A 14,444-nucleotide genomic window follows, 5' to 3' on the forward strand; every position below is an offset into this window, starting at 1 on the left:
GTCAGGTGTCATGTCATGTGTGGCTTCAAGATCACCCGAGTCATGTCATGCGGGGCTTCATGATCACCCGTGTCAGGTGTCATGTCATACCGCATCTGTACCTGGCATGACTGAACAGGATATGTTGGTATGGCATCACCGGACAGGCCAGGGTCCGACAGGTATGAGTTCGAACCTTGGGCGTGGCAATCGGCCTACACCTAACCCAGGTGTTCATCCTCCACTCGGGGCTGGTCGATTAATGGGTACCTGCCTCCTGTAGTTTTTTCCTGATCATATTCACTCTGTGGTTGAGTTCCTTCACTCTGCTGCAGTAGTGCTGGCGAGCCTCGTACGCTGTCTAGCTGTAGATTTGGTCTCTGGGGGTTAAGGTCCGAGAGAGAGAGAGAGAGAGAGAGAGAGTTTGCTGATCCTGAGTGTGCACCTGCCAGCAAGCTGAGGGATCCAGCGAGCAAGAGAGGATGACAATGACCCCTCAGCCTTCCTCCACTTGTGTGGGTGTGTGATGACCAGTGTTCAGCAGGATGATTCCTAGTGGGTCCTGTAGTGTTGGGCAAAGGTGTTAGCCCGTCTTCGTTGGTGGGGCTTCCCGAGGCCAGGAAGGAGGAGGATGATGGACGTTGAAACCCCATCCGAGCAATGTGTAGTGTTCCTCGGCCGAGGCGAACGATTCCCTCATGTCTTGTGAAGTTCTTTGGTTCTCGTGTATGTTGTATATGGCGACGTGACCGTCTAGCAAATTCCAATGGGCTGTGTTTCCACGTCCTGATCACCAGGTAAAGGTTGCATGATCTCGGCGCAGGGGATGTGCATCCTCTTGTTGGTGGCCGGTGGACGTGCTTTTCTAAAGACCTGGAACCCACGAAGCTGAATTTGTGGTGTTCCTGAGGAAGCGTCTCTTGCAGCAGTTTGACTTCTATCTTTCCTTGGTGTACCGCTGCCTGCAGGTGCTGAGGTCGTCAATGCTGCCTCCGTGTGTGTGTCCCTCCGACTTCTTGCAAGTCGCTCATCCTCGCTGGTGCTCCTTGAGGGACGTGTCCAGATCTGGTGCCTGCTCGATGAGATCCATGTCCTCCTGGTCCGAGGCCGTGGACCGTTCCAAGGTCTGTTTCGTGGTGTCGACCTTGGTCGGCTTCTGAGCTACATTGCTGGTGAGCGGTACTGGCATGTCTATCATCTTCCTGGGTGACGCTGGTGCCTTCTGTTCCTTCTTGTTGTTGTTGGTTCCTGGGGTTTTCCTCGGGGGTCGGGTGGAACTCCCTCCGTGTGGCTCTCTTCTGTGGCTTTGGCAGGAGTAGTGGCTACCTGCTGTAGGACACATCCCATCAGCATTGGAGAGCTGTGTGGCCTGAATCTTGGGTATCATGTCTGTGATCGTGGTCACTTGCGCGGGTTTTGAGTTGTCTTCGGTGCTGGTTTTGGCTCCATTCTTTGGAGAAGGGGGGTTCGCAGGCCTGGGTATTGCTCGGCACTCCTAGTATCCACTCATGGACTGGGGAGGATGCTGATCTTGGCATCATTTCCGCTATCCCTAGACAAACTCCATTCTAAGTGAGGTGTACAGCGCCAGAGGCGCTCATGGGGCTACTACTGACCCTACTTACGCCGTAAGATCCAGTGGGGCCCCTCCACGACAGCGGGAAAAGGATGAAAAGTAGCGAGAGAAAGGGTCCGATAAATGTACAGGACCAGGCTTGAATGGCGGAAGACCCTCAGCAGTAAAAGGGTCTCCAACGGGAGGTCCTAATGCCGTGGGAGAATCTCTGTGTATCAACCCTAATAACCCTGCTTCATCAGACGTGTCTCACAGTATCTGTGGTCGACCAGAGTCGACGGTATATCTCGGCCCAGGTGGGTCTATAGACGGTCAGGCGAGCCTGCTATTAACTGTCAGTCGGGATCAGCGGTTAAACCAGAGGAAATAGTGGAGCTGGAGAGGCGAGAACTTTTCGCTGTGGTGGTCGAGTCAGAAATGAATAACAACCCTTGCTCGGGCATGGATGCCGGAAGTGTGTGGCACAGAGCTGGATATTAGGGGGTAACTGATGTAGTGTAGTGTAGTGTAGTGTATAATGTAATGAATTGCTTCATCCATTGTCATGACACACAAAAACGTATCATCTACTTACTTCTTCATCCATATCTTTTATCATATGTGCATTATTTACGTATTTGCATATCATTTACACATAGAACATTATTTACACGAGGAGGTGATGAAAGTAGATTTACTTTCATCAAAAATATGAACAATAAATAATGGTAGATTGTTTCTGGTATGAAGTATGGATATAGATTTAGATTTATTTGAATAAATACGTACATGATGAATATGTATAACTATTTCATGGAGGATTAAACTTAAGTATAAAACAACATATGCTTCCAACGTAGTCCTCAAATACATTCTTTATGGTAGAAAAGGCAAGGTAGACTATAAACAACAGAAAGTTCAAAAATTCAGTTGAACTAAATACAAAACAAATTATTTCATATCGACTAAACACAGTTATCGAGGAGATATGCATATTAATTAGCACCAATGTAGAAAAGTTAAGATTTACAGACACATTAATATTATAAGCACCGAACTTTTTCCATAAAGATGAGATACATTTTTTTTCTGAAAAACATCTTTAGTTTGACATTTGTGTAACGTTCGGATATACGACCATGGAAGTATGCAGCCAACTGTTCTCGTCCCACATAAGCCAGTATAGAAGATTTTATATGAGAGGAGTTATATGGTAGAGAGATGGACAAGGAATGACCCAATCACAGTCTTCTTTTTAGACCAGTTTGATAATGTCAACTACTACTAACGAGCTCCTCAGAAGATGCAGTAGAACAGAGGTCATGACATGTAATCAAACATGATGATCACAACCTTTAAGCTTGTAATACAGTCTGATGACGTCAACAAAGAATAATTCTTTGAAAGACACAAGATTAGAACTTCCAGAGGTTATAACATGAAAATGAGCGGGAAACTAAATACATATATAAATCACCATCAAGTTTATTGTCGGCCTATGGTTCAGAGGGGAACTGTTACCCCACTACACCTTAGATACGCCTATGGTAATGTGTTTATTCCATGCTGTGAGGGTGTATACTATATGTATATATCACATGTTCCTGCTTCGTCTACTCGCAAGAACTGGTAAAAGAGGGTTTCCCTTAATAACATTCTTTTTTTTCTTTCTTTTGCTCAGCTTAGCTTTTAGCTTAGTGAAGCATTTCCCTTACCAAAATTTTATTTGTTTATATTTTTGTGTGTTTTCTTTTTTGTGTGTGTTTACAGGTATGTGAGTGTTGACCGGTGTTTCTGGTGTTGCTGGACCACTGGTGCATCTTACGTAGGCTGGCTAGACAGAATTGTGCGACCAATTGAGAGGTGACCGCGGGAGAACTCAAACCGGCTTGGTGCGTCCGTACCTACTTTGGGGCACTTTTCTGTCTGATCAGCTGCCTCGTATATTTTCTATAGGGAAGAGGTAAGGTGTTGAAAGTACCTTTTGTGTGGGGTGGTACGCCATCCCCAGAATCTGGGGCCTAGCCCTACTGGCATGGACTCTTGTAAGCCAACCACTACTTCCGTAGGGGATAGTGGTGGTGACCGACTCATGCTACACATAAAGTCCATAAATGATGAATTTGTCATGTTACATGCGACTGGTTCAACAACTCTGAGCTTCCCTCAACCCCTTCCTCATAAAGTAAGTGGTTGATGGCCAGTCAGCCAGGCTGGTGCTGTTGTAATGTTAAGGAAACTGGCTAGTGGTAATGTTGTCAAACCTAAGTCATCAAATCAAGTGGCAGACTTACTTAAGCCGAGAAAGTTCCATTCTTACAATGTTGTGGCTTCCATTCCGGTGACCATGAATTCATAAAGAGGAGTAATCTTCTGTCTTAATGTCATGGGCATGAGCGAGGACGACATAGTGAAGGAACCTACAGACGAGGAAGTGATCGCTGCTAGATTTATTACGAAACCTATTGACGGCGAGCGACGTAGCCATTTATGTACACCAAAGCTTACCCCATACAGGAGTGACTTTAAATTCTACTCTAGAAGCTGTCGCATGTAGAGTCAAATCTAATAACACCTACCTGACCATTTATTCAATTTACTGCCCGGGTTCCAATGCACTTGATGAGTTTACTTCGCTTTTTTTTGTCAATTACCCCACAACAAAACTAATTCTTGGAGACTTTAACGCTCATCATCATCAGTGGGGAAGTATACAGGCAGACTCTCGCGAGAAACAAATGGTAAATTATATTATCAATTCGAATCTCGCTCTTCTGAACGATGGTAGTGGAACTCGTGTAGATGATCGGACAGGAAACATCTCAGCCATCGACTTATCTTTGTCAGATATACTAAATGATATCACCTGGGGTACTTATGACGACTCCCTATCTTTCTTATACATGCCACAATGTTATCAGATCGTCTCCGTTTAGATTTGATTATAAGAAAGCAGATTGGGAGTCATTCTCAACACAAGTCCTCTTAGATATATCCGGAGATGATATTGACTCAAAGGTCAATAGTGTACCTAGTACCATCCTCAGGGCTGCTGAGGCCTCTATTCCTAAGATGCCTACAATATCCACAAACCACAGAGTTCCTTGGTGGACACCAGACTGCCTAAATGTGAGCGCAATAGGAGATATACGATTGTCGACAAAGAGCCTCAGATAACAACTTCATTGCATATAAACAAGCGAGGGCTCAGGCAAGGAGAACAATAAGACAAGCCAAAATAGACTCCTGGCGAGGCTATGTTTCAACTGTCAATAAGGACACGCCCAGCCCAGCAGTCAGGTCTGGTCCACAATTAAGAGAATAACAAGAAAATACAAACAACCTTCCATCCCCCAACTTACCACACAAGACGGCACTATAGACGACCCAGTTGACACAGCCAACACTAACTATCGCCAGGAGATTCTCAGACATAAGTAGCTCGGCCAATTACCACCGACAGTTTTTATACCACAAACGTCAGGCCGAGCTGACACTGATTGACTTTGCCACAGAAGATGACAATATACCATATAATAATACCTTTACCCTTAAGGAATTACTTCTTGTCCTAAAATCCTGTAAAGGTTCCAGCCTGGAACCCAGGGGGATAACCTACGACATGATCCAGTATCTTAGCCATGCTGCCTACTTCCACGGTCATATATCCGAACGTTACACAAATGTCAAACTAATTACTATGCATATGTCCTTAATAATTAAGTTTAGTCAATAGGAAATAATTTCAGTTTGTATTCAGTTCAACTGTATTTTCCTGTACTTTCTGTTGTATATGTTTGTTTTGTTTTGTTGGGTTTAACAGCCAGCGACCTATAAGTCAGGTCATCAGGCTTGCAACCCTGTTTGATTTTTGACTGTATAAAGTTCCTATATAGTAATCATCTTAATACCTATAAGTGCCATCTAGTCCTATAGAAGGATAATAATAATGATAATGATAACAATAATAATAATAATGATAATAATAACAACAACAACAACAATAATAATAACGATAATAATATTAATAATGATAATAATAATAATAATAATAATAATAATAATAATAATAATAATAATAATAATAATAATAATGATAATAATAATAATAATGATAACAACAACAATAACAACAACAATATTGATAATAGTAATAATAATGATAATAATAATGATAATGATAATAATGATAATGATAATAATATAACAACAACAACAACAATAACAACAACAACAATATTGATAGTAGTAATGATAATGATAATAATGATAATAATAATAATAATAATAATAATAATAATAATAATAATAATAATAATAATAATAATAATAATGATAATAATCATAATAATAATAATAATAATAATAATAATAATAATAATAATAATAATAATAATAATAATGATAATAATGATAATAATCATAATAATCATAATAATAATAATAATAATAATAATAATAATGATAATAATGATAATAATCATAATAATAATAATAATAATAATAATAATAATAATAATAATAATAATAATGATAATAATGATAATAGGCATTGATATAAAAGTGTGTAAGTGGATATTGTGTCAAGGTGGCAGCAAACATCACCCAGTGGGCACAACATCCACTGGTGCAGCTGCCAAGTCCTAACGAAGGACTACACGAAATCATTATTTTTTTTTACATGTCTTTCAGTTTCTCTCATCTCGATCCATGAATTTCTGATGATATCTTCCACGATCACAAACAGCCTCGTTAGAACCCAATGGTCTGTCGCTGTCTGAATTCAGTTGCATAAAGTTGAGATATATCTTGTAAACACTAGACCAGAGAGAGATGACCCAAATGATATATAGGGGAACATAAATGGTTTCCTGGGATCAGGAGAAACCTGCCACTGCAATACTTCCAACAAGATTCTCAATATTCAGTCCAGCGTAAGCATGTCGACCTTTGTATACCATATCGCCTCATTTCACTTTAGATTGGACATGGCTTTCACACATTTAATCCCAAAATCTCGACCAATCTTCACCCTTGCCTCCGCCAAATAATGATCTGACATCCACCCACTTGCCCTTTTAGCACATTCATATCCAAGAGTCTCTCTTTTGCACGGCTGTCAGTCAGTATGTAATCCAGGTATATAATCCCATTGACCATCTTTCCTACTCACCCACGTGTACTTATATATGTGCCTCTTTTTAAACCAGATATTCCCAGTCAACACTTCTTTTCCCAGTACACAACTCCACAAACTGTTCACTATTTCTATTCACCTTACTGTGTATCCCACGCCCCCTAATTATACCCTGAATTGCCACATTTACTGCCTTCCCATTTAAATTTACCATCATTAATACCCAGTCGTTGGCATGAAAACTGCTGACACACTCAGCTGCTCCCAAAACACCTCACTTCATCATTCTTCTCATGGCCCGGTACATGACCACTAATGGTCGTCCAATTCTCGTAATCCGATTTCATTTTACCCACATCAGTCTGGGTGGGACCCACTTCCTTACACTCTTTCACACATTCCCACAACTCCTGCTTCCGCAGTAGTGCTACCCTTTCCTAAGCTCTCACCCTCTCACTAACCCCTGACTTTACCCCTAAAATGATTCCCAAACCATCCTTACCCCTGAGGTTTGTTCCACTCCGAGACAGAATATCTAGGTGCCTTTCCTGAAACATATCATCTATCTCTCTATTCTTCTCATCTTGGTACACCCACACACATACGGACGCCCTAGCCTGAGCCTTCGAGGAGAATGAGCACTCCTCACCTGGCACCTTCTGATCTCTTTTTTTGAGTTGAAATCTTTCACGTTATCTTTTCCCATAGTTGACTGGTTATTATTATCATTTGGGCCTTAGGCATATCAACTGACAGGGTCATTCAGCCCAGGCAACGTCATCAAATCAGGTCAGAAAATGTTGAACACGTTCTTCAAGAGTTCAAAATGTAATCCAAAGAACGTGTACACGCTCTCACAATATCATGGTCCCATTTTCTTTCTGTTGAACTCTTTTGAACACAATAATGCCAACGTTAGGGATCTGTGGAGGTAGTATTGGAACACCAGTCATGTCCAAGCATCTCCAAAACCAGGGGTTAAATATCAACACAAAAATCATGGGTTGCACTTTACTATGTCCAGACTTGAAGGATATTTCAGCTTCCCACGTGAGTCATACAATCATTCCCGGGGTTCCCCAGCCTGTGTGTAAAGCCATAGAATTTACGTAACTTTAGAAATGATCATTAATACTGGCCACAATATTCCCAAGATGTAGTACAACAGAAACTGTTTGTTTCTCTTGCAGTTGTGGCCATCGGCGGTGTGAGCAGTGACGGGGATGAAGGTGAGTGTTGACGCTATCTTTGTTTACATTGTAAGGCACACACACACACACACACACACACACACACACACACACATATATATATATATATATATATATATATATATATATATATATATATATATATATATATATATATATATATATATATATATATATATATTCCTATGAGTCCACGGGGAAAATAAAACACGATAAGTTCCCAAGAGCACTTTCGTGTAATAATCACATCATCAGGGGACACACAAGAGAAAATATGTCAGTTGATATACACTACCCTCCACGTACCACACAACCCTCCACGTAACAACACTACCTTCCCCGTACCACACATGACCTTCCACGTATCATACTACCTTCTCTATACCACACTTGCCCTCCACCTACCACACTACCCTCCACCTACCACATTACCCTCTACGTACCACACTACCCTCCACCTACCACACTACCTTCCCCTGACCACACTTCAAGTCCACCTCAGATACACGATGGAAGTGGCATGGATTACTTAAGGCTTGAAATGAAATAAAGCCCCGTTGACTGGTGGGTGGGGTTAAAAGTGTTTGATCAAGTTAAAATACCACCAGATCAAGAAATGGTGGACGACTCTTTCTTCCTGCGTTCATAATCATCATGATTATACACACTCTCATCTGCAATAGGGTGAATAGGAACTTTTCAAGTTTTAACGGCATTCCGGAACTTTGAGTCGCCCAAGCCTCGTGAATTCTTGTCATCCAAAACCTTCAAGTCTGCCGAGTCCTGGATCTTTTAGACTATCTGAGTCTCTTTATGGTCCTAGAACCGACAGTCACTTCAAAGTCTGCACCTTCTTGAAATGTGGACTAGTGTGTCTCTTACCTATAGCTTAGTTAGCAGTACTCTAAGTATCTCTACATCCCAAAATATATACATGAGGAACTCCAGCGTATCACGCATTACGACAGAGAATCAAATCCTCTGTCAAATTCTATAAAGAATATCACGTTCTTCCAAGGACCAGTGATCTTACCACGGACCATCATTCTTTGGAATGGTTTACCATAAGCTGAGCGTAAGCGTGGTGTCCTGGTATGCTAAGGACTCACCGTCCGGAGAAACTAACGAAGGACCTCAATGTTTACCTCACCTCCTGAAATGGAGTGTAGTTTCCTCTTTCGTTGCCCTAGGAAAGAAACACTTGCCTCACGCCTGCTAAAAGTAGGCCTGAGAAAGCCTATCACAACTTCAGACAATAATCTATTTATGTGAACTACCGAGGGAAGAATTATTGGCCTGGGTTGATGATATATGACTCCTTGTACAACAATGATGGCATATAAAGATCAGATACTTCAATGTCAACGGCTGGTTCTCCAACGTAGAGATCATTAGACAGAGCTGGTTGGCAGCTGGAGGGCAGCCACCGCCAGATCTGGTCTTTCGTGTAGATGTTGAGATGCGATCAATACAGTCTCGGTCGTGAGTGTCTCCTCGTCTGGCTAAACGAGCAGGGAGCATCCGCCATAGATCTCGTCGTCTACCCAGCTCGTGAACTGGTCGACGCGGGTGTATATCCCCGGGAACAGGACACCCCCGCAGCCGTACCCGGTACTGACGACACCCACATCCTGCAGGATACCATCTTCCTCCAGTACCAGCGGGCCACCGGAATCACCCTGTAGGGGGGGGAAGAGGAACACCCTAATTACTATCCTGTCGCATCTCCTGCAAATGAAGGCAAGCATACAACGAGATTTTAGTACCATATACAGCCTCTCGTGGGGACAAGACAAGTGGCTTGTAATCCCTCGACAACTTTCCGTCATCGCCAGCGTCAGTTGTGTCATCGTCATCTCCCTAGAGACCACACTCACCTCTGGCAATCAGCAACACACCACACCACCACCACCACCAACACTCACCCTGCACACATCATTGATCTTGCCAGCGCACAGGATCAAGTCGTTGATTCCTTGCGGGTACTGGATCTCGAAGTAGGGCCTGGTGCCTTCGCTGGTGGAGTAGACAGTGTTACATTCCTGGTTCGAGACGACTTCCACCTCCAGGTTGTGCAGCACCGTCGACAGCGGCCCTAAGGGCAGGCCAAGAACGGGTGTGAAGGAAGAGTATGTTACTCCAGCCCTTAAGGTAACAGACACTGCACATAACAGGACATATCACTGCCACTTCTGCCACAATTAGCCACACTGTTACTCTTACCCAGTACCAACACGACTACTGTTTTGATGCGAATTGTAAGAACGAGTCCACCAGTCACACCCCAGGAAGCTCATGTTTTCAGACATCTAAGTTTTGTTGAATATGTCGTTGTGGTTCTTGTGACCAGAAATGTTGTCACTCGAGAGGCGGCGGTGGCGCGCGCAAGCGCGCGCCAGTAGAGTCACATGAGGACTACCTGACCCGCTGGTACCAACTCTATCAGCACCTACCACCATTAGCAGGACCTAACTTCAAACTACCAGCTGCTACCACCACTACCATGACCTACTACCACAACCAGAACCTACTACCACTTCTGGTCCTACAATCCTGATCTGGATCACCTTTAGGATCTACCACCACCACCACCAGGACCTACTACCACCACTACCAGGACTACTTACTACGAAATACCAGCGTCACCTACCGTCTCGCGTCCTGCCCCAGCCGGAGACGGTACACAACCGCCCTACAAGGTCGCGCTGCTGCCGGGGCAAACAGAAGGGTCGAAGGGCGGACGTAAATTCAACCTGCAGTGAGAGCAATCCCAATATATCCCATTTTATCCCTTTAGGACAGACCAAGTACGCTATGGGCCTAATAAAGAAAACGTTACAGTACATTCCTGGTGTATCGTATTAATAAGAGACTCGGTTAACATCTTAACCAGCGTTGAAGACTGTAATATTTTTCATTGTGATCACAATGAAGGGTGCGTGGTTCACCTATACTACGAGAATGGTGGAGAGATTCTGACCTTATCTTTTAAGGTGATGATGGCGATGTCGCTGTACTTGGCCGGGAGGACGTAATTCTCATGCACTTGTATTCCCTCCACTTCGTAGTCGAAGGCCTGGCTCTCATCCGCCCTCTCGAAGTCCACCTCGCCCAGACGGACCACAGAAGGCCTGAGGAGAGACGCATCAGCAGGCGTTGTTGTAACGGGCTGTCCAGCGGTTTGTGAACACTGATCAACGGTGAGGTGAGTTTAGAAAGGACTGTGAATACTGACGAACTCTGAGAGGACTGGAAGAGCGACTGTGAGCAATGTCGAAGTCTGAGGGTACTAGAAGAGCGACTGTGTACAGTAATGAAGTCTGAGGGTACTGGAAGAGCGACTGTGGACAGTGACGAAGTCTGAGGGTACTAGAAGAGCGACTGTGTACAGTGACGAAATCTGAGGGTACTGGAAGAGCGACTGTGGACAGTGACGAAGTCTGAGGGTACTGGAAGAGCGACTGTGTACAGAGACGAAGCCTGAGGGTACTGGAAGAGCGACTATGGACAGTGACGAAGTCTGAGGGTACTGGAAGAGCGACTGTGTACAGTGACGAAGTCTGAGGGTACTGGAAGAGCGACTGTGGACAGTGACGAAGTCTGAGGGTACTAGAAGAGCGACTGTGGACAGTGACGAAGTCTGAGGGTACTGGAAGAGCGACTGTGTACAGTGACGAAGCCTGAGGGTACTGGAAGAGCGACTGTGGACAGTGACGAAGTCTGAGGGTACTGGAAGAGCGACTGTGGACAGTGACGAAGTCTGAGGGTACTGGAAGAGCGACTGTGTACAGTGACGAAGCCTGAGGGTACTGGAAGAGCGACTGTGGACAGTGACCGAAGTCTAAGGGTACTAGAAGAGCGACTGTGGACAGTGACGAAGTCTGAGGGTACTAGAACAGCGACTGTGAAGAGTGACAAGAACTGCAAAGATTCTGAATATAAAACCTGTGAAGAGACACGGGCTGTGAGGAAACTCAACAAGGAACTTTCTTTACAGCAAAACGTGACAGTGTGAGAATTTGTGTCTAAATGAAAACGATAAATGTTTGGCTTTATCTTTCAAACGAGTGTCAAGACGGAGCGAGTGAGTGAGTCTTGAAACAGCGTTGGTCAGCCAGGGTGAGGAGATTCCCCATGGGTGTGTGTGTGTGTGTGTGTGTGTGCCTCAGGTCAGTTGATACTTACTTGGAGAACGCGACCCTGGGTGTCTGGGTGATGCCGCGCTCAATGAGGCAGTGGGCTGCCGTGAGGACGTGGTAGGGCGAGATGAGCGCCCCGCCACAGGAGAAGGCATTTCGATTACCCAAGGTCTCCGCCGTCACTGGCCTTGGTCCTCGCTTCGCCCCGTCGACGCCAGCTCCTCCGTCATCACCAGCGGCTCCTCCGCCATCGTCACCAGCGGCAGCTCCATCACTAGCGGCTACATCGCCATCGCCACCAGCAGGAGGAGCTCCATCACTACCACCAGCTGGGGCAGTACCTTCAGGGGGGATCCCATCACCTGAAACATCAGACTTGCCAGTCAGTATCTCCGGCAGGAGTTGTCATAGAAGTAGGAGAGTAAGAGGGGAAACAAGAACCATTTATAGCCTTCAGGAATGGAAACATTCCAGCCCCTGAACTCTTCCAGGCCATTTAAGTCAGTTTAGAGATGTTCTGCAGCAAAACTTTGTCAGTATAGACTTTCACACTCGAAGATTATTATCATAAAGCAAAACTCGTGTGTGTGTGTGTGTGTGTGTGTGTGGGTGTGTGTGTGTGTGTGTGTGTGTACATTCGTGAACACTTTACGATGCCTTAGCCTTAAGAGAACTCTTTTTAAAAAGCTTCGAACTCCTTTTAAATCCTTCATTAGGATCATTCGTTCTCATAGCCAGTCTCCACCGACCCACTTGCCTTCCCTCCCTTGGGGCAGTACTCACCTGGGACGACCTGCGTGCCGTTGGAGACGACGACCCCGCCCAAGGTGACGGTGGTGACGATGGTGACGTTGGTGGGTGACGGAGGAGGAGGTGGTGGTGGTGGTGGGACGTTCCCTCCTTGGTACAGGTACAACGCCGGGTGACTCTGATCAACAGATGAGGGAGGGGGAAAAACAGAAAGGTTGAATGTTCGGGTGTGAGGAAACCTCTACCCGAACGGTGTCATCTATGGAGGAAGTGATTATGGTGCCTTAGTTCCCAGTTTGGACATCTTCTATAACCATTTATCTATAGATATCTAATCATGGTCTATAGTGCTATTATATTCCCTGATTACTCTCATCACAAGACAGGAGATGAGCTATGAGGTCTTATTGGCTCTACGGCGCGTCTTCATAACACAAATTTTTTCTTCTTAAGTGAAACTGTAACAGAAAGTCGACGAAAACGCAGGCGTGGCCTGTTAGCTAACAGACCAACTGTGGGTTTAACATAGGTAAAGAATGCCTCCGTTCTCTCCTGGGATGGACCAGGTACAGACTACAGCCTCTCAGATCACACACACACACACACACACACATCCTCACACACACACACACATCCTCAATCCCATCTGTCGGTGTTCTGATGTGCGTCTCACAGAACACAAAGCCCACATTGCATTCGATCCCTTTTTCATATCTCACACTTCGTCTGTAACATATCCCCAAGGCTGTATCAGTCCTCTCATAGCAATCCACCTCTACTCCTTGTGCCTTCATCTGAACTCCTGTGGATGAACGATCTATCATCTACCATCCTTTCTACCTATTGTACAGGCTTGTCTCATACGCTCTGGCTCCTTACAAGCATCTCTCTTCTACATATCTTTAATTTCTTTCGGTATGGCTTATCATTCTCCTTTCAATCTCTATCCATTTTCTTCCTGAAATCCCCATTTTACTTTCCCTTTAGTCAGATACATTCATGATTTCAGTGTGCCCGTGGAAGAAACTATGTTCCACAATATTCATCCTCTGTTCATTAGTAGTCTGTTAATTCCAGCTTCTGCTTTCAAACTCTCTCTCTCTCTCTCTCTCTCTCTCTCTCTCTCTCTCTCTCTCTCTCTCTCTCTCTCTCTCTCTCTCTCTTCAACCCACCTTCTTTAATCTTCATTCCACCGTGTTGTGCCTCTACCCACGTCCTACAGCACTGCACACCTGTAGAACCGTCTCTAACACTACATTCGTAAACTACTCACCCATCAGCACCGTAGATTCTCTTGAATGACCCATCTGTATCATCTTATGTGCTTTTTTTTTTGTTTTTGTTTTTCTACTCCATTTGACTCACCGGCGGAGCTCACCATCTGTCCATCTGTCCCACACACAAATATCTTACGATGTTCTGAATGGGGTTGCAGCCTGCAGCAACCTGGTGCATGATCCTGTCTCACAAGCCACTCCACCAAGCAAGAGGCGCTTAAACCTTTCTTATTCCAGGATGGAGGACATACTACAACACCCGTTCCATCCCAGGATGAAGGAAGGAAGTACTAGACCTTACCCATCCTAGGACGAAGAGCCTACTAAACCTTTCCTATCCCAGGATGAGGAACGATGAAGGAAAACCTTTTTTCATCCCAGGATGAAGGACGTACT

General features: G+C 44.6%; 1 protein-coding gene across 1 annotated transcript in view; it reads right to left on the minus strand.

The window, feature by feature from the left end:
- Window positions 1-5,991: 5,991 nt before the first annotated feature.
- LOC139751183 (uncharacterized) overlaps window positions 5,992-14,444 on the minus strand; it is a 36,411-nt gene continuing 27,958 nt past the window's right edge. Inside the window, exons 9-14 of the mRNA XM_071666316.1 lie at window positions 12,805-12,949; window positions 12,068-12,383; window positions 10,863-11,013; window positions 10,533-10,635; window positions 9,808-9,977; window positions 5,992-9,561 (exon numbers count right to left, since the gene is read on the minus strand). Coding sequence (XP_071522417.1) covers window positions 9,385-9,561; window positions 9,808-9,977; window positions 10,533-10,635; window positions 10,863-11,013; window positions 12,068-12,383; window positions 12,805-12,949 — 1,062 coding nt within the window. The 3' untranslated portion in view covers window positions 5,992-9,384. The remainder of the gene's footprint in view (window positions 9,562-9,807; window positions 9,978-10,532; window positions 10,636-10,862; window positions 11,014-12,067; window positions 12,384-12,804; window positions 12,950-14,444) is intronic.

The sequence above is a fragment of the Panulirus ornatus genome, chromosome 1 (genome assembly GCF_036320965.1).
Source record: "Panulirus ornatus isolate Po-2019 chromosome 1, ASM3632096v1, whole genome shotgun sequence".
Lineage (NCBI taxonomy): Eukaryota > Metazoa > Arthropoda > Malacostraca > Decapoda > Palinuridae > Panulirus > Panulirus ornatus.